At 38.9% G+C, this 18673-nt stretch overlaps 1 protein-coding gene across 1 annotated transcript; it reads left to right on the top strand.

The window, feature by feature from the left end:
* The first annotated feature begins 2330 nt into the window (after positions 1 to 2330).
* On the top strand, positions 2331 to 13287 carry GALR1 (galanin receptor 1). The gene is made up of 3 exons (XM_053989295.1): positions 2331 to 3032; positions 9476 to 9541; positions 12970 to 13287. The coding sequence occupies exons 1-3, from the start codon at positions 2331 to 2333 to the stop codon at positions 13285 to 13287; spliced, it is 1086 nt and encodes a 361-aa protein (XP_053845270.1).
* Positions 13288 to 18673: the final 5386 nt, after the last annotated feature.

The following is an 18673-nucleotide window of genomic DNA, read 5'->3' as shown; positions in this document are numbered from 1 at the left end:
CAGTAGTTTAACATGTCAATACCTGTTTGGTTACAACAACAGCAATCATGAGTGTTTTCAGTGTGAGAACTTTTATTCACTCATGTAAAAGCTGATGCCTGAAGGTCTGAGAGAAAAGCTACAATATATTCTTGGGGTTTTTTCCCCTAATGCTCAGGGTAGTCTTATAGGAACTGTATAGGAACTTTACAATATATATGTAGCAGAAAAGCAAAGCTTGAACCACAGAACTGTCAATTAAATATCCAAAGGAAACCAATAGTCAACTCTTCCATTCAAATAACTAATGTGATTTTCAGGTTGACTCCCACTAAAATTGATTTTGTTTCTATTCCCAATTTTCCTGCTTACTTTTCTGTTAAGTGTAATATCCTTTGTTCTAACCTTTCAGGCTATTCTGTACAAAAGATATTATTTTGCAAGAAAACAGAAGTGCGAGTGGTGAGGACCAGCAGCGTATCAGATGGAGGATTGCATTAGCTTAATCAAAACCAGTGCTGCTCCAGGCATCCTGGAAAATGAGAGGTGTCTGGCAACATGACATGATTCAAAAGCAAACCATCAGTTGTATTCAAAATGTTTCTTGTATCTCCTTCACCACGTGAAGGAATTCATAGGCAAACACAGGCATCAGCAACACTAGGAAAATCTATAGATTTCTGTTCATTTTCACAATATACTCAGAGAGTTTGCAAAAAGTTTGTGATATCTGATATATCCTAGAAATGTTTAACAGTGTTCTTTCTCACATCCCTTGCAGAAGCAGACTAGTAGATTTGGATGGTAATCAACCATGTCAACAAAACTGTAAAGAATGGAAATTAAAATATTTCCAAACCCAAGTCTTTGAGGAATTCCTACTAGCTTATGTTTGCTTGATATATTTTAAAATTCTTAAATGAGTTACAACAGATGTAGAAACCATCTCAATCAAAATAAAAGTTTCTTAGATCTATATAAACTGAATTGTGCTCTCCTGTGATGTGTTCCTTCAGACGTAATGGAGCAGACCATACATTAGTTTAATTAAAATCTAGATCTGCAGAAGTCGATGACTTTGCAGTCAGCTGATATGCAGCTGCTGAGATGCTTCAATACAAATAGCAAAAAGAAAGGTAGAAAAAAAACCCGTCAAACTGCAGACTGAAAAAATATGTAGCCAAAAGCTCGCTGCTTCCATCAGCACATCTGGGCAGTTGTGTTGGTCACTGCTGCTGCCAGCTGTAGCTCACTGACTGGTAATTTGGAAACAAGGCAAAATCCATTTCATTCACAGGGTGTATGTGCCGGTGAGAATATTCCCATGAACTCGCATCCGTGTGCTGGAGGAAGTTTTATGTTTCGCCCCGTTCTGAAAGGACAGGCTTTCCGGGAGCTGCCGTTTCGGCCCCGTGCAGCGCTGCCTGCGGCTACCCAGCTCCAAGGAGCCTGCGGGCCCTCAGCACGGATGCGCTCCTGCCGCGGCGGAGCTCTCGACCGTCGTGATTTGGCAGTGAAAAGCGGCTAGACTTCCTATTCCGTTTCTTTTGCTTTGTGTGTGTGTATGTTTGTTCGTTTGTTTTTTTTTAATAGGAAGGCGTGACAGTGTCTGCCGCCTTTTGTCATTTGAGATACTGCGTGATTAATGGAGGAAATCTGTGAAGGAGGTGAGAAGAGCGAGCACAGGTGGCGCTTAGTCCGGAGAAACTCCTGCTGCCGGCTGGCTACCTGTTGAGGCGGGTTCACGCGGGCGCTTCATCATTTCTGTCTTTCCAAGCGAGTACATTGATGCCCGGCCGGACCAGCCGAGCGCCGCCTAGCCCTGCTGGGAGACGCCGCTCCCGAGCCTCTCTCGGAGCGGAGGCACCGAGCGAAGTTTTCCGGGGAGAGGACCGGGGTTCCGGCTGCCGCCGTGGGTGGGGGGCACCTACAAGCTGAAGGGTGGGAAGAAAAGGCGGGGGGAAATAAAGAGGGCAAGAAAACCCCACCTCCCCTTTCTCCGAGGACACGTTCCCGGGGAGCTCAGTCTCCCGAGGCAGCGCGGGAGGCGCGGAGACTCCGCGGCTCTGCGGGCGGGGCGGGCGCGGCCGGAGCGCCTCCCCGGCGGCGGGGGCGCGGGGCCCCGCAGCCGAGGCGGGCGGAGCGCTGCTGCGGAGGGCGGCGAGGCTTCCGCGCCGGCTCCGCTCCCGGCGGCGCAAGCTGCGCCCAGCGCGGCGGCACCTCCGCCCTTCCCTCCGCGCCGCCCGGTGCTGGTGGGGCGGCTGCCCCGGGCTCGCCGCGGTCCGAGGTGCCGGGAAGCGGCGGCTCCGCGTTCTGCCCGCGGAAACTTTGCCCGGCGCGCAAGGGGAAGGATGGAGCTAGGAGAGCCCCCGGCGGAGCCCCTCAACCTGTCCCGAGCCGCGGCAGAGACGCTCCGCGCGGAGTTCAACCTGTCCGGGCTGCCGGAGGCGGAGGGGAAGCCCCTCTTCGGCATCGGCATCGAAAACTTCATCACCTTGATCGTCTTCGGCTTAATCTTCACCCTGGGGGTGCTGGGCAACACCCTGGTGATCACGGTGCTGGCGAGGAGCAAGCCAGGCAAGCGCCGAAGCACCACCAACATCTTCATCCTCAACCTGAGCATTGCCGACCTGGCCTACCTGCTCTTCTGCATCCCCTTCCAGTCCACGGTCTATGTGCTCCCCACCTGGGTGCTGGGAGCCTTCATCTGCAAGTTCATCCACTACTTCTTCACCATCTCCATGCTGGTGAGCATCTTCACACTCTCGGCCATGTCTGTGGACCGGTACGTGGCCATTGTGCACTCCCGACGCTCCTCAGCCTTGCGTGTTCCCCGCAACGCGATGCTGGGTGTGGGGCTCATCTGGGCACTCTCCTTTGCCATGGCCTCACCTGTGGCTCACCACCAGCGCATCTTCCACCGCGAGGCCAGCAACCAGACCTTCTGCTGGGAGTTCTGGCCCAACCCACGCCACAAGAAGGTCTATGTGATTTGCACATTCATCTTCGGATATCTGCTCCCACTGCTGCTCATCTCCTTCTGCTATGCCAAGGTGGGGCAAGTGTAAAAGGATGGGAGGGACACAGTAGTGGAAAAGGTGCCCATGAGCCATAGGGCCATTTCTGGGCGTGTGGAGGGACTTGGCACTGTTGGGAGAAAAAGCAGCAGGGGTGAATTTGTGCCACAAAGCGAGAGGGTAGGTTTTATAGCTGAGGGATGTCCAAGGAGTGATAACATATGTTCAGTATCACACAGACAGGTCAGAACAGAGATTGCATGGGATGAGTGGGGAGAGGTGTTCCAGCAATTAGTGGGGTTTCCCTGTCAGATTTCCTTGTTGCAGAATGCTAAGCCCCAGTGCTCTGCTGCTTTCTCTGTCACCAGTGCTGTGTGAGGAGTTTGACTCAATAAAGTACAACAAAGCAACAAGTTGTTCAAGCTTCAGATGAAGCATTGTGGTTCTTTAAAATGTGCAGTGCACTTGAAAGTGACAAAAATTATCTGTTTGGTGTCAAGAGTAAAATGTGCTTCATGCTGTCTGGTCCCTGTGGTGCCATGTCTTGCCCCAGTTGAAGTTGATGAGAGAGTTACCTCTGACTTTGGCAAATACAGGTGGTTCCAGAGAGCAGAGTGTGAGAACCCAGGTAGGAAAAAGCAGTAATTAAGGGTGCCTGAATATGGGTATTTAAGGACTTCTCTGCTTAAGCAAATTGTCACATTTTTCTGGAGTAATAATTGCAGCCTTCAGTGTATGATCCTCTGCTTGCTTCTAAATGGGATCTGAAGCACCAATTGCTACCTGCTGATACCTTGCTCTTTCTGTGCCAGCTGCCTTCAGTTTCTCCTTAAGCAGTGATTTACATTTGAGAGGATAGGACTTCTCTTACAAATATGGACTGCTTAAGTCAGTTCTTCAACTGGCAAGTTCAATAGCTGTACCTGAAGTATTTAATTTGAACAAGTAATTTTATGTTCTGCTCGGTTTTATATATTACATCAGCTTAATTGTCATGTGCAAATTGAGGCTGTAATGTTGTCCAACTCTGATGAAACCAAGGCAAGCAGAACACAAAGGACAACATTTCTAAATGGCTGTTCATAGTGGAACAAATCCAACCTGGCAAATGAAGAAGAAACACAAGTTTTCATACATAAACTGAATCCTGCTTTCCCTGAATGAATACACTGGTATTTCATCTACTGTGGTGAATATGACTGAGCTGTAGCAGTAGATGGTCAGTTTGAAGAAAGTATTACACATTGTGGGGAGAACACCACAGAATGTGTGTACAGGGGCTTTCAGTGGCTAATTCTTCCCCTTTTCAAAGCCAAAGCATCTTCAGTTTCAGCATTAAGTACTGGACTTTGAAGTCTAATTATATGAGAGAAGATTAAAAAGAAATCTTTCAAAATTAGCATAGTCCTGTACAGTGTAGGCATTAAAAAGGCAAATATGCTTAACTTATGCTTAAATATGTGCATAGTAAATAAAACACACTCTGTACTTACAAAGCACCTCTACAGAAGTAAATCTCTCAATATTAGTATTAATATGTAGTTTTTAAAAAAAGCAACAAAAACCCCTCCAAGCCAACAAAAACAACTATATGTGAAAAATATACCCAAGAACAAGTTAGCAAACTCAAGGCCACTTGAAATTACAATAAAATTGTGTGCTTAAACTATAGCCAGGCTAGGGTCTCACCCTGGCTTTGTGATGTGTTTTGAGCCTGTATGTGTGATCCTGCTTGCCATGGTGTCAGGCTGGAGGAGCTAACCTGAAGGGGTGAACTTTAGAAGATAGCTGGGAGGTAGCTGGTACAGCCTGAAAAGTGCTGTGACTTGTACAGAGCTATCAAAGGTATTTGTAGCCTGCATCGAAAGACTCACTCCTGCCCTCTTTAGGAGCCACTGACAAACCTCCAACTGCAATATTTTGGGACAGGGAGAGCCTTCTTAGGCTGAGCAACCCCAACTCTCTCAGCCTGTAGACATTAGGAGACATTAATCTCTGCATTAGTTTCTTAAGGACTTCACTGGTTTTCATGAACTGTGGATCAGCGAGATAACACAATCTTCTGCTGCAGTAAATTAAGACAAAGGAGACTCATTTCTCTATTTGAATATTTTGCCTTTTCCAGACTCCTTTAAGGCTGTTCTGTTTCTTTCATAAACAAATTGCAATTGAACTTTCAGGTTTGAAAGTCTCATTTTTTAGGCACTCTAATAGAGAGCCAAGTTCTTTTTCTGTCTCACTTCACATTCATATAGTATTAGCAGAGGTTTGTATTTTTCCCATGGATAACAATGCTGTTACAAAGTACAGAAGTGCTGAAGTAGTGCCAGGTATTTGAAAGCAATGTCCTCCCAAAATATTTCATGTGATACACGCTCTTCAGGCAGAGATTTATGAGATCATACTCTGTCTTGTGTGTATAGCTACCTGTTTTCTCTCTTCCACAAGTAACATCAGTTTCAATGCAAATTTTTGATAGAGGAGTGAAAATATCAGAATTAAGGATACTTCTCTAGTTTTGTGAAAACAGCAGACAAGGAAGAAGGTGGAGAGTCTCCATTATCCTCCCTCTTTTAAGGAGTCGGTTTGCATTCCACTGTTAAACACCAGACAAGCCATAAGGGAAGAGGTCTTATCAACTTACAGAGAAGACACATCTTTTTGGGACCACCGTAAAAAAGTCACAAATCCATAGGAAAACAGCTTTTGTTGCCTCACAGAACTACTCTTGAAAGAAGGTTACCACGTCAGAGGGAGGAGCAGTGATTATGAGTGATAAGCTGAGTCTCAGCACTGCATACTTACAGACACCTTGTGTTCTGACTCTTTTATTGCTTATCATTTTACTTGCTGTATTTTTGTAATGCTGACTTTTTGGATGTGTTTTGTAACAGTGCTATAACATTTTCTCACTAGTGTGTCCTTAAAGGGTAAAGTGATAAATGATTCCCAGTCAGCTTCTAACAGTTGACATCTGCCAGGGTTGTGCAATGTTACAACTAATTTTGGGTACCTCCATTTTTCAAGGATTCACTCCTTGAAAGTCAGGCCTCTTTCAATCAAACCTTTAGGTTGGACACCTATAATTATTAGCAAACATTTCCTTTTATAGATGCAAAATGTTAAAAGCTTTCTTTAAAACAAATATGTCTTGCCTTAAGAATGTTTCCATTATTATCTATCATTCTGAACATATGTCATGTATGATTTACAGATTTGGTTAAAACTAAGCCATAAAAAGTAACAGCCTCAACATAAAATACAAGCTTATCTGGCTTTGGATATTATATCCTAAATTTTGCTGAGCAGCAACGGGAAAACTTTATTAAACTTCACTGAAAAAGAAAAATAAAAGCTACGACACATTAGTCACACACTCTTAATTGAAAGAGGATGAAGGATCTCTTGTGATGATAGAAGTAAGTGACATTACTTTAAAACATGGATTGCAGGCAATAGCACTTGAATTTCAATCAGGTTCATACTACAAAGGTGGTTCAGAATGTAATGCTTACATTATCTGTAAAACAAGAAGTTCACTCTTACTAGGTAGTGACCTTGTGCAGGCTTTCCTTCTCCATGATTTTCAGTGGCTAATAATGAAGGTGTGGTCAGTGAAATGCCAGATAGCAAATATGGTTTTTAAGAGTGTAGACTTCAAACTTTCATAATGTTTGGTAGACTATGTGACTAGGCACAGGTAGTTGAAATTATTTTTTCACTCCTGTATTGGAAAAGTCTCTTTCTCAACTTTATTTGGTCAAAGTCCTTAGTCAGGGCTCTCAAGCCATCTTGAGTGCAGTTTCTGAAACAAATGGGGGAAAAGAATAATTTAAAAAGACTTTAAAAAGAGAGAAAGAGAGAGAAAGTGTGAAAGAGGGAAAGATATAGAATGCTAGAGAGAGAAAGAGCGAAAGAAAAGAGAAGGAAGGAAAGAAAAAGAAAAAGAAAAAGAAAAAGAAAAAGAAAGAAAGAAAGAAAGAAAGAAAGAAAGAAAAAGAAAGAAAGAAAGAAAGAAAGAAAGAAAGAAAGAAAGAAAGAAAGAAAGAAAGAAAGAAAGAAAGAAAGAAAGAAAGAAAGAAAGAAAGAAAGAAAGAAAGAAAGAAAGAAAGAAAGAAAGAAAGAAAGAAAGAAAGAAAGAAAGAAAGAAAGAAAGAAAGAAAGAAAGAAAGAAAGAAAGAAAGAAAGAAAGAAAGAAAGAAAGAAAGAAAAGAAAATACATCAATCTGTAGGTAGAACCGAGGGCCTACCAAACGTCATGAGTGGTAGTCATTGTCATATGGTCTGTACCAGACTAGATCCTACAAGTCTCCTTACAGTCTCTTACACAAGATAATTTTCTTACCACAGCACCTCACCCTCATCTCCAGAAAAAGGGAAGCTGATCTCTGAACAGCAGGTACACGAAAGCTGGAGTTGAAAATAGTAAGAGGCACACTGTAGAATTATTGTTTATTCAGGCTGCTAGAGGAACAATTGACTAGTCATTGCCCTAGAGAAGAGGCAATTTGAACAGTGTAGTGGGGAGAGTGTCTTTGATTTGCCTTGTAGTGTTTGTGCATAAACATGGCTCTTTTTTAATACTCCATGGCATTCTGTGTAGATCTTTGAGAGCTGTTCCACTGCTGTTGATAAGTAATTGCATTTTGCCTATTTCTCTTGCTGCTACTTTTCATGCCATATAGTAAAATACTATGAGGAGCCAATAGGTTTTCACTGCAAATTTTATGAAATGTTTATGTAATCCAAAAGAGGGGAAGCTGATAAGGTTCATTTGAAGGTTATAATCTAAATTGACAACAAAAGCCTCCTCCACCACCTCCCAAGCCCCTCAAATATCCAATTTACCTGTTTTGTCTCCTGCATCTTTCTTGGAACTGGACAGAGATACAATGCAAAACTTTGGGCTAAAAGTTTCAGAACAGAAGAAAAAAAATGTTTGTAACTTTAAAAACTATTTTGCAGTTCTGATCTCTGGGAAGAGTTTATCTGACTTTAGTTTTGGGCTGTGAGGGAGAATCAGAACAGTGCAATCACTGGATGGCAAGTGATGGGATTTGCAAAGGTCCAGTAGAAACAGCCCATCACTGTAAGTTATGTGAAGAGGATATGATAGATGAAGCAGCAGCGATGGGACATAAACTTAATTGCATTCCTCCCATGCCCTTTTTTTCAGTTTTATGTTTTTCACTGATGCACTGATGCAATTCAGCATGTCCCTACAGAGCTATGGGAGGTGAACAAAAAGTCTGTGAGCCAGACAGTCATCTCCCTGTTCTGCTGGGGTTCTGTCCTTTCCTTTGGGCCTGCTTCATACTGAAGAAGAAAGAAATGAAGTCAAAATGGGACTTTCCTGGGGAAAGCCCATTTATTTTCCTTTCCCTTAGGTTGGGGTAGCCCCCAGAAGTGGCCTGGATAGTGTTTCCAAATAGGAAGTGCATGCAGGGTGAGTACACAGACAGACACAAATGAACTGCACTTACAATATTAAGTGGTTATAAGTAATTTCTTATTTTTACTGTTGCTGGTTGTTGTCTGGTAGCTAAGAGTAGATACCTAAAAAATTATGTCCGCTGATAAGCTCCAGATATTCACAAATACCATCTTACTTCTTTTAATTCAATATGTATGTCTATAAAACTCAAATGCCAAAGTCTCTAGATCATCTTGACTGATGTCTGTCCTGATAGTGGTTTGCTGTGTAACCCAAAGAACACAAAAAATGTCACCAGATGATATGAAAGAATCTGAGTCTGGACCCTTTTCCCCAACCCAAGATCTCTATCCAAAATGATTATGTTAAAATTTGGACCCTGCTCTTGGACAATGAGCCTTTTTGTGAAGTATTTTTAAAATTGGCTTGTGAAAGATGCATGGTGAGTATCATCACATTGTTGTGAAAGGTCATGCCTCATGTGACATGTTTCATGTCTCGTGTGTCGTGTTTCATTTTAGTATAAATTATTCTTGAAAGCCTAAGCTTCTTTCAAAGATCAAATAGTGCCAGCATCTTGATTATACTAATCAAGCATCCATCTAAAGGAAGCAAATTATGCAGGTGACTCAGAAAAGCTCTGACTCAAAACATACACTTTTCTTATGTTACACACACTAGAGGTCATTCCAAACCAAGTCTTTGACTTTTTATGGATGAAGAGAGATTGCTAATTCTATGTACAAGATATATTTCCATCCATTTCCTTGTTAATTTGTGATAAGTATTTGTTACGTAATACATCTGAATATTTTAGTAAGAATTCAGTTGTGGTCTGCTTTGTTTTTATTCACATTGACTCACATATGTAATTCTTTTGGTTTTCCTACTGTGCATGTTTGAAATGTGTAAGCTGGTTCAGTGATGTTTGGTAGTGAATCATCCAGTAGTGGAGCACAAGAGTACTCTAAGATACACAGGTTTGAATTTTGTTTGAATAGAAATTGGGGAAATATGATAAAGAGATGCAAATTAATCTTTTCAGGTTCTTAATCATCTGCATAAGAAGTTGAAAAACATGTCAAAGAAGTCAGAAGCATCCAAGAAAAAGGTATGTTGCATTCACGATAAATACTCATTTGTGTGTATTTCAGTTTTATTGCTAAGCTCATTTGGTACTTGTTGCCAAAGATGTAACAGAGAGAAGAAATTAAAATTAAGTATTTAATGAAATGTCCAGTGTCCCTCTGAATTTAGCAGATTGGAATCTTTTCTGATCCAAGTTTTCCATCACATTGCATCAAGCCATTACCTGATACCTGAGATTCTTGTATTTGGAACTTCAGAGCATCTGAAATTTAGGCACAGGGAGACAACCTGTCTTTTGTGTTAATTTTTTTTTTCCTTTTTTCTTCTCACTGGCATTTTCCCCTGACTTGTAAATCATAGGATTTTTAATTTGTTTTTTAACTGGCTGATTTTGTAATATTTTAGTGAATAATTCCTAGGTTGTATGAGGGACCTTTAAAATGAAATTTATTATGCTTCCCAGTAAGAGTCTAATAGGAGACTTTTAATGATTCTCCAATTCTTCTATTGATTTTCCACACAATGTTTTCTTCATTTACATGCAAGATATAAGCTATGTACTGGATACAATTAGAATCATGAAATGTCTTTCAAGAAGAATATAAGCATCATGATTTAGAACAATATTTGAAAGATGTGTTTAAACAGAGAATTTGTCAGTTAATATAAAGTGGTTGTGATTTTTGAGCCAATTTGACCAGAGTGATCATTTGAGTAACTTCTCATTTTATGGATGTGGAGGAAAAACCCCTTGAGCTATAGCTCTTCATTTGATCTGATCACTATTTTCATATGGGCATGGAGAGTGCCTGCAATGTAAATGAGATCTACATGGACTCAACAGGGAATAAGTACTCTTTCATTTATGCATTCTCTATTTTTTTGAAAAATATCCTACTCAATCTATTTTGATTCATAGAATTAAAAGCATTATGACCCTGACTCAGTAAAATACTTTACATTTATACTTTTGCATTTAATGTTGTCAAGGCCAAAGGTATAGTTTTCAAAGACATTTTGTACATTGTCATCTCTCATCTAAATTATTCTCAAGCTGGAAATATCTCTGCATTTCCTCTAACCACTAACTCTCAAAAATTGCAGGTTTGACTAGGAATTAACTTTCATAGCTTCAGGATAAAGCATTACAGATATGATCAAGACTGCTTGAATGTATCAGGGTTCAGTAGCCAAAGAGGAAAAAAACCCAAAGAGCAGTCCAGATTTTTTTTTTTTTTTGCCTTAGAAGATGAGTTTCTAAACCTAAGGCGTAACTCATGTTATTCAAAGCGACTCTGTCTTTGTTAGTGTGTTAGTGCTTCTCTCTGGTTACCAAGTCTTTCTTCTTTTCCTTCGACTGTCTTGTGAAGAATGTATTTCAGGTGTAATTATATATTTTTAGCTTTATTCAAACCTTTATGAACATTCTAGTAGCAGAATCTTAAAATAAATTTGCTGCATGTGTGGAAAAAATAATGAAAAATATTAATTTGCCTAAATTCTATTTTTCATGCTTTTTGGTCACAAAGCATCAAAATTAATGTATTATATTTCAGGTGAGTTTTATTTGCTAATAAGAAACCCTAAGCAAGCTCCCAGTAGGTAAAAAAGAGCTGCTCTTTAGTGGTACCTTGCTTGCAAGACAAAGTGATGATTTTGGAAAAGTAAGCTCTGAAGTTAGGCTGAGTAGGAACAATAGGATAAAGCAGATGTTGTGAGATTTCCTAACACAAAATTGCTTCTTCTGCAGATATGAAATACCTTAAGTAACAGTTACAAGAGACACATTTTCACCCTCTGCTTTCAGGTGCATTGATAGCCTGTTGAATGTCAATGATTTTGCTGGTTAATTTTTTTCAGAATTTTGAACAAACTGAAGTTAAATGCCGCTTTTGAAGTAATTGTGCATGTGGTATCCTGAAAATTTGTTTTTATTTGGAATATTAACCCATTGAACTCATCAATCAGAGAATAAACTGCTCTTAATTTATGCAGTGTTGTTAGAACATGTTCTCCTGATAAGACCTGGAAAAGAAAATATCTCTGTGACCATTTTAATGGCAACTGATTTAAACTTCATAGGGCTAAGTAGAGGAATGGCTTATGAAAACAGATGCTTGCTTTAGACTAAACATATTATATTAATTACAGATTTAATATTCTTTGATTTCTTTTGTGAGACTATACTGACCAACAACAGCATCTGTCATAAGTTATTTTGGCCTGTTGCCACAGAAATCAAAATGTTTTCTCCGTAAGTTTTTCTAAGCTAACTCATGTTCTGATTAGATAGGCCAGTCTTAATTATTACTGAGCATTAATCAGTTCAGGAAGTATAGACCAAGTTCAATAAACTAGCAAAAAATCTACATATTTTCTATGCTGCAATATTTATCACTCTGTGACCCCTGGGTTAGTTTTGGATGTGAAGTTATCGCAAAAACTATGTTATAAATTGTTAATTTAGAAATAATAATGGCTTGTGACATAACACGCTTTGGAATTATTATTAGACTTTTATTTGGAGACTTATTTAGTTGAAAAAGGCACTTGGTAGAGGAATAGCTATTAATTGCTCTGGCCACTGCAAAGTTCTAACTGTTTCTGAAGTAGGTGAAAACTAAAGAAAATATTGACAGTCAGATTCCATTGCCCTGACAGAACACCTGCAGCACCTGAAGGGTCCCTACCAACTGATTCTGGAGCTTTGAATGGATCTAATGAAATTGATGGTCCTCTCATAAGTAGTGTGGAAGCAACACTGAGGATATTTTATGATCCATTTTTTAATTTAGTGTTTGGTGGTGAACTTTAATTTCCAGATTGGTTTTGACAATGTGCAGTCATCAGAAATTTCAAGCCCTTACTTTTTCTTTTTTTTTCACTAGTTGTATCCCAGAATGTTGTTGTATGACTCTGTGGAAGTTCTGTGTTTAAAGGAGACACTTCCAAAAAGCTTACTTTAGTAAGCACTTGAGCAAGCTCTAAGCTTTTCCACCAGCTGCCTTCATGCATAATAGATCTCTCTTGAAATTTTAATCAGGAATTCTTGTGTACTGTACTAAAATTCATTAGATCTGGATGAGATTTCCCGAAGACCCCTGTTGTCATTATTTTACAACAGGCTTAGGTCCACTTCAGAAAAGGCTAAACTTTTGTTTAGGGAGGTAGGAACATCATTCTTCACCTTTGAGGAAAGTTGTGCATTTGCATTGTTTACTGTGACATTTTCCAAGGCTGGGGTTCTCCTTGCAGTAATTCACTATGCAAAATAAAGCCCATATAGGTAATGGGGTGAAATTAGTAACAAATATTGCAGTGTGTTCCCTCTCAATATACTTTTTGTTGTGGTTGTTTTTTTTTTTCCTCCAAACAGTAATTTTGAAGTAGGTTTAAAGCTGATTCTTTGAGTGCTCATCAGACATATGTGTTTTCCTTTCCTTGTCTCAGACAGCACAGACTGTGTTGGTGGTGGTAGTGGTTTTTGGCATCTCCTGGCTGCCTCATCATGTGATCCATCTCTGGGCTGAATTTGGAGTTTTCCCACTGACTCAAGCCTCCTTTCTCTTCAGGGTAACTGCACACTGCCTGGCTTACAGCAATTCTTCTGTGAACCCAATCATATATGCATTTCTATCTGAAAATTTTAGGAAGGCCTACAAACAAGTCTTCAAATGCCAGATTGGTAATGAGTCACTTCTGAATGATGCTAAGGAAAATAAAAGTCGGATAGATACACCACCCTCTACCAATTGTACCCATGTGTGAATGTTGAGAAGCCCTGTATGTTGGCTCTTCCTTTATGTAAACTAAACACCAAGAAAAAAAAAAGCACAATGAGCTTTATCCTGGGTTTATCTTGATAAAGCTAATTGGTATTTAATGTACTGAAGTTGCATTTGTAACCAAAGTTTGTGAAACTCATATGAAAGTAACCTGGGCTGATCCTTTGCATCTTAGATAGCTCTGTCAAATAAAGCTCTTGGACTTTCATAGATATTTGAAAAAAACCAAAATGTTGAGATGATATGTCTGTGTTCTTACTAAGCATACAAAGTTACAAGAAGATGTTGATGTGGCAGGTAACTTTCTGACATCTTACTCCATGAAAGTGAAAAATGGATAAATTTCCTGTCTTACAGATAATAAATACTGGACTACTGTGATTTCAAAGAGGAAAGCTTTTGTTCTCTCTTTGGGTTGTTTCAACGATGCCTTTTTTCTTTTTAAAGTAAACCTGGGCTCTGATTTGGAGTTGGAATAAGTTATGTACACCTTGAGGCAATTGCTTTAGAGAGGAAATGCTATTTCTGTCTGTTTAGCTGGTTTTAGTATGTCTTACTGAGCAAGGATTGATTGGTTTTCCACTTCATATGGCTGCCTTACTGTATTCACAGAACTTTTGTGTACACTATATAAGGTTTTTTTATGGCTTGTATGTAGTTGTACCAAAATGAGGATTTGTGTCTGAGGGAAGTGTTTCTTCATGTGCTGCATGTGCATGTATATGTATGTTTTCTTAATTTCATAGGCTTTGAGACGGAGATACAGTTTTAAAAGTACAATGTATGCATATGTTTTAAAATACTATGTTTCATAAAGAAGCTCTAGACAATGTTTAAGGATTTAAAGGTAGCATTCCCTTAAAAGTTGTAGGTGGAGCTTGATATCATGTAGTTTTAAACTAGAAATATAAAGAAGGTTGCATTTAAATTAATGCAAAGTGCATAAGGTAAATGGTACTATTCTGCAAATTCTTAGATAAAATTAGTAGTTTCTGCAATTTTATAACTTTACTAATAATGTCTTTAGGTGGTAAATCACTAAAGAAATAATGGAAAAACACTCCTTTAAAAACATTCCTTTAGCTGGTGTAAGACATGATTTTGCCTATTTTTATTAATAACCCAAAGACTCATAGAGCAAATCAAATTAAAGGAACCTCTGGGCATGCTCTCAAGGCAGGGATACCCTCAGAGTTGTGTCACTTCCTTGACTAGGCAAAATCTGAAAATTTCTAAGGATAGCAATCCAACAATACATTTGGAGCAACCTGTGCTAGTGCCTAATCACCCTCACTAAAATATTTTTCCTTATCCACAGTTGGGATTTCCCTTGATGTATCTTGTGACCATTGCTTTCTTCCCTTTCACTGTGTACTGAAGTCTTTTCTCTAACTGAGTAATGTGTAATTTTAAGATGGCCATTGAATTTCCCCTCAGCCTTCCCTTCTGGAATCATGTGCTACTCTCAGCCTCTCCTCAGGTCCCTGCCTGGGTCACTGGCCTTCCACTGCCCTTCCTCCAGTGCATCCATCCCTCTCATGACCTGAGGTGTTCAAAACTGAGGGGTGTGTTCCAGATGTGGCCTCACAAGCACCGAGCAGTGTAATTGCTTCTCTTGACCCATTGGCTGGTTCTTGTTAATACAGCCCAATATTATCATAATTTATGGCTGCAAGGCTACACTGCTGACTTATATTTGATTTCTGCTTTACAAACCCTCAAGTCCTTTTCTGCAGATTTGCATTGAGTCCCAGTCCAAGTGTCAGGACTTGGCTTTCTTGATCTTCATGCATTTGATAGCTGTTACTTCCATGTTCCAGCTTACCAAGGGCCCTTTGAAAGGTATGCCTGCTCTCCAGAATACCCACCACTCCCCCAGGTTTGGTATTGTGTGTAAAATTGCTGAGAGAGTCCTGAAACCTTCTCCTGGTCTTTAAAGATGCTGAGTGGTGTTGGCCAGATGCTCTTTCAGATTCATTTGTCTCCACAGACTTGCTTTAAGAAAAGTAATAATTCAGATTGGTGGAACATCATCTATGGAGAGTTAGCTCACATAAAAATAGCTGTGTTTATGTGTCAGTACTGTCTGCTTGAAATCAGTAAAATAATATCAAAGACATGCTATTGCATGCAGAGTGTTTGTGTCTATTCTTTCATATTTCTAAGAACAAAAAATATAAGTATATACAAATATATTTTTAAAAAACCTCTCAATTGGAAAAGAAGGGTTTATCTATGCAGGAAACCATTTCCTGGGCTGGGATTGAGGTTCAGAAACAGCCTAGAAAGAAGTTCCCTTGAGTTTTGAGATACTCATCAACTCAAACACTCGAATTATTAAAACATCATCAAACTTCAGCTGAATTTACAACACTTTAGGAAATTCTACAATTTTGAAAATTTTAAATTTTAAAAAATTGCTATTAAATTATTTTTAATAAAAATTGGAACATAAACATATAATTGTATAAAAATTATAATAACAAGCTGACTTTATTGTTTCATCTGGAGAAGAATTTTTTTCCTTAACTGTACATAATTTTAAACCTCAGTGCTTGATAGTATTTGAGCTACATCTGTCTGAAAGTTTTAGGATGAGGGAGTGGGAGGGTACGGACTTCTGTAACCAGTTAGAAAGGTACCACCTTGTTCCTGGTGAATGTCAGTAAAACTTCCATCTGACTTCCACCCTCCACTTTTTTAAAGAGGCAGCTGACACTCCAAGGCTCAGTTTCCTGCCTGAACCATGCTTTTGTTGGTCTGTGTCTCTAGTGTGACTTCGTCATACTCAGCTGTGACCAAGGTTACGAATATAGCAGCAGTGTTAATGTGTGCTGTGAACTGTGTCCAACCCTTGAGCAGCTGGACACTTGGTCAGCAAGGTGTCCTGCCACAGAAATGGCTTTTTTGTAGAAAATCAGGGAATGGGTGCTAAGATCCACTACAACTGAGTGCTTCCAGGTTCTGAGCTTGTTGGCAGGGATTGTGGTTGCTGGTGGAAAGCAAAGCAAAAGTTTCACCTCATTGACTGGCCTAGTATGCTTTTTTTACATCTTTTTCTAACCAGAAAGGTTGATTTCAATGTACTTGAAGTAAAGGTAAGAGGAAATAATCCCACTGAATTCCGTCCTGTTGTGTGAATTTGAAAATGTTATGCTGTACAAAACAAAATTAATAACAGGAGTGTTTACTCAGATTCCTCTCAAACTAAGACACTGTAGCAGGTTTCTAACAAAGTTTCCATTTTATACGTTGCATTTTCTGCTTTGTACCACTTTTGCCTTAAAAAGATACAAAAATCTCATTAAAAGAGATAAAGAAATTATTCCACTAGGGCTCTTAGTGCCATGTTTGCCCTGCCTGATTGTGAGTAGTGTGTTTGAGGTATAATACAAAAGATTATAGCAGTGCTCTTCTTCCTCTAATAAAAACTAAAATACAATTCCAAGATATGTGTGGACTCAGATGCACATTGTGCCCTGCTATATATAAATCAGATTCAGGATATATAGCCAAAAACTCCCAATTAAATGGCACTTGGCCAACATACTGTTGAATATGTGCAAACATGCAGTAAAATGAAGGAACTTGTGTAACTTTATGCTCAGCCATACTACTTCACAGGTAATTGTGTTGCCCACTTAACTAATTTTGAAGAAAGGAATCTTATTAGTTTCAAGTGAAGCTGACCCTTAATTGCTGCTTCTGTGTAATTAAGCTACACTGTTCTCAGTCACAAGTATGTACTAAACATATGCAGTAATGTAATCATTCATAACTCCTAAAATTCTTGTATCAAAAAATGTAGAATTTCTTTAAAATTTTCGTATGTCTATGGTTGGTAACAAATTTTCTTGCTGTAATAGATTACAAAAATATGCTCAAACTGGCTGAAAATATATGTAAAAAACATTATGACTGTATGAAGAGCAAACTTAAATTTTGTAGTTGACAATTTTTAAGTTATGGTCATTTGAGCTTTGTATTTCCTTTTACTTTGTGTGCATACATCTTTTCCTTCAAACCTTATTATTTTCATAATTTATTAGATCTCCATTTTCAAAAAATTATGTCATTATCTCCAAGAGATAAACATTAAGCTTTATGTATTTAATGTTGCAGTGAAATAAATTTTGCTTTAAATCCCACATTGTAGGAAAGGAGAGGGATCTCTTTATAAAATAATTCTGTGAATACATTATTTTATTATGTTATCTTCATGGTTGCTTCACAGTGTGATGTGACACATTGAGAAACGAGCAGAGAAAAGAACAGCAGAGAAAAGAACAGCTTGTGTCTTACAGAGCTTTTGTTAGTGATGTTTTCAGTACATAGGCAAATGTCAAAGACCAAAAATTTAAACATTTGTGTTTGTTTCAATGTATAGCACATGTAAAGTAGCATGCATTTGTTCTGAGATATACTGTACTTTGCATGAATTTTCAAGGGATAGTTCCAATAGGTCTGTACTGTCTCTTCTTGGCTCTGTCATATGGGATACAAACTGCTTTCCTTAAAAAATGTTTACATAATTATTAAAACCAAGCAGCATCTTCAGGAAAACTTCCAGAAAAAACCACTGTAAACATAAAGCTGAATAGAGTATGATGGCTCAATGTCACTAGGTGTTGAAAATTTATCTGATATAACAAATACTCTGATTTTCAAGTACTTACATGGAGGAGGCATGGTCCTCCATTCAGGCTGGTAAGAAGTCTATTGAAATGTATGGAATATATTAATCTTTCTTAATCAAGTGTCATTTAAATCTCTGTAACTTATGTATCATTTAAGAGACAGATTAAGAGAGCCAGATTCCTATATTTGAATATGAGAAAAAACTATGAGTCCTTCAGTGGTGTGAAGTCCAAAACTCTTTTATGAAAGCCTGTATGTGGCTCACTTTTGGAAGGAGAAAGCAGTCAAGTATGTGCGTATTTGTGTGTATACTTGCTTTAACACTGATCAAAGGCTATTTCAATACAGTAAAAATACCTGGTTAAGCATGAAACCAAAATATAATCAGTTTTATACCTAATGAAAACCTTTTAAACCAAAAGTAAATGCTACAACATGGATTTTAAATTATGTACATTTTATCAATTTTACTGTGCAGTACTCAAGAACCCTTTGTGTATGACATTGTGCACACTGGTGCACCTTGGCCAGATAAATTTACTGGATGAAGGCTGAAGTCTCATTTTATAGAAGTATTTCCCTAATGGCAGCATTATTTTCTTGGAAAACTGTACAGTTTCCTTTTCATGGTCATTCCATTCCTCTATAAAAATCTAGCCACATCTAAAAGTTCCTGAGAAAAAAAAAACCTCTGCTCTAATAATATATCATCTGAGGCACATAGATGTTTC

The sequence above is a fragment of the Vidua macroura genome, chromosome 1 (assembly GCF_024509145.1).
Source record: "Vidua macroura isolate BioBank_ID:100142 chromosome 1, ASM2450914v1, whole genome shotgun sequence".
NCBI classification, from domain to species: Eukaryota; Metazoa; Chordata; class Aves; order Passeriformes; family Viduidae; genus Vidua; species Vidua macroura.
This window is presented reverse-complemented; position numbering and strand designations above follow the sequence as displayed.

Excerpts from the sequence above, each read along its gene's own strand:
- GALR1 (XM_053989295.1), top strand. The coding sequence starts at position 2,331 with ATGGAGCTAGGAGAGCCCCCGGCGGAGCCCCTCAACCTGTCCCGAGCC. Across the intron at positions 3,033-9,475 it reads TCTCCTTCTGCTATGCCAAG|GTTCTTAATCATCTGCATAA; the intron begins GTGGGGCAAGTG and ends TAATCTTTTCAG. Across the intron at positions 9,542-12,969 it reads CAGAAGCATCCAAGAAAAAG|ACAGCACAGACTGTGTTGGT; the intron begins GTATGTTGCATT and ends TCCTTGTCTCAG.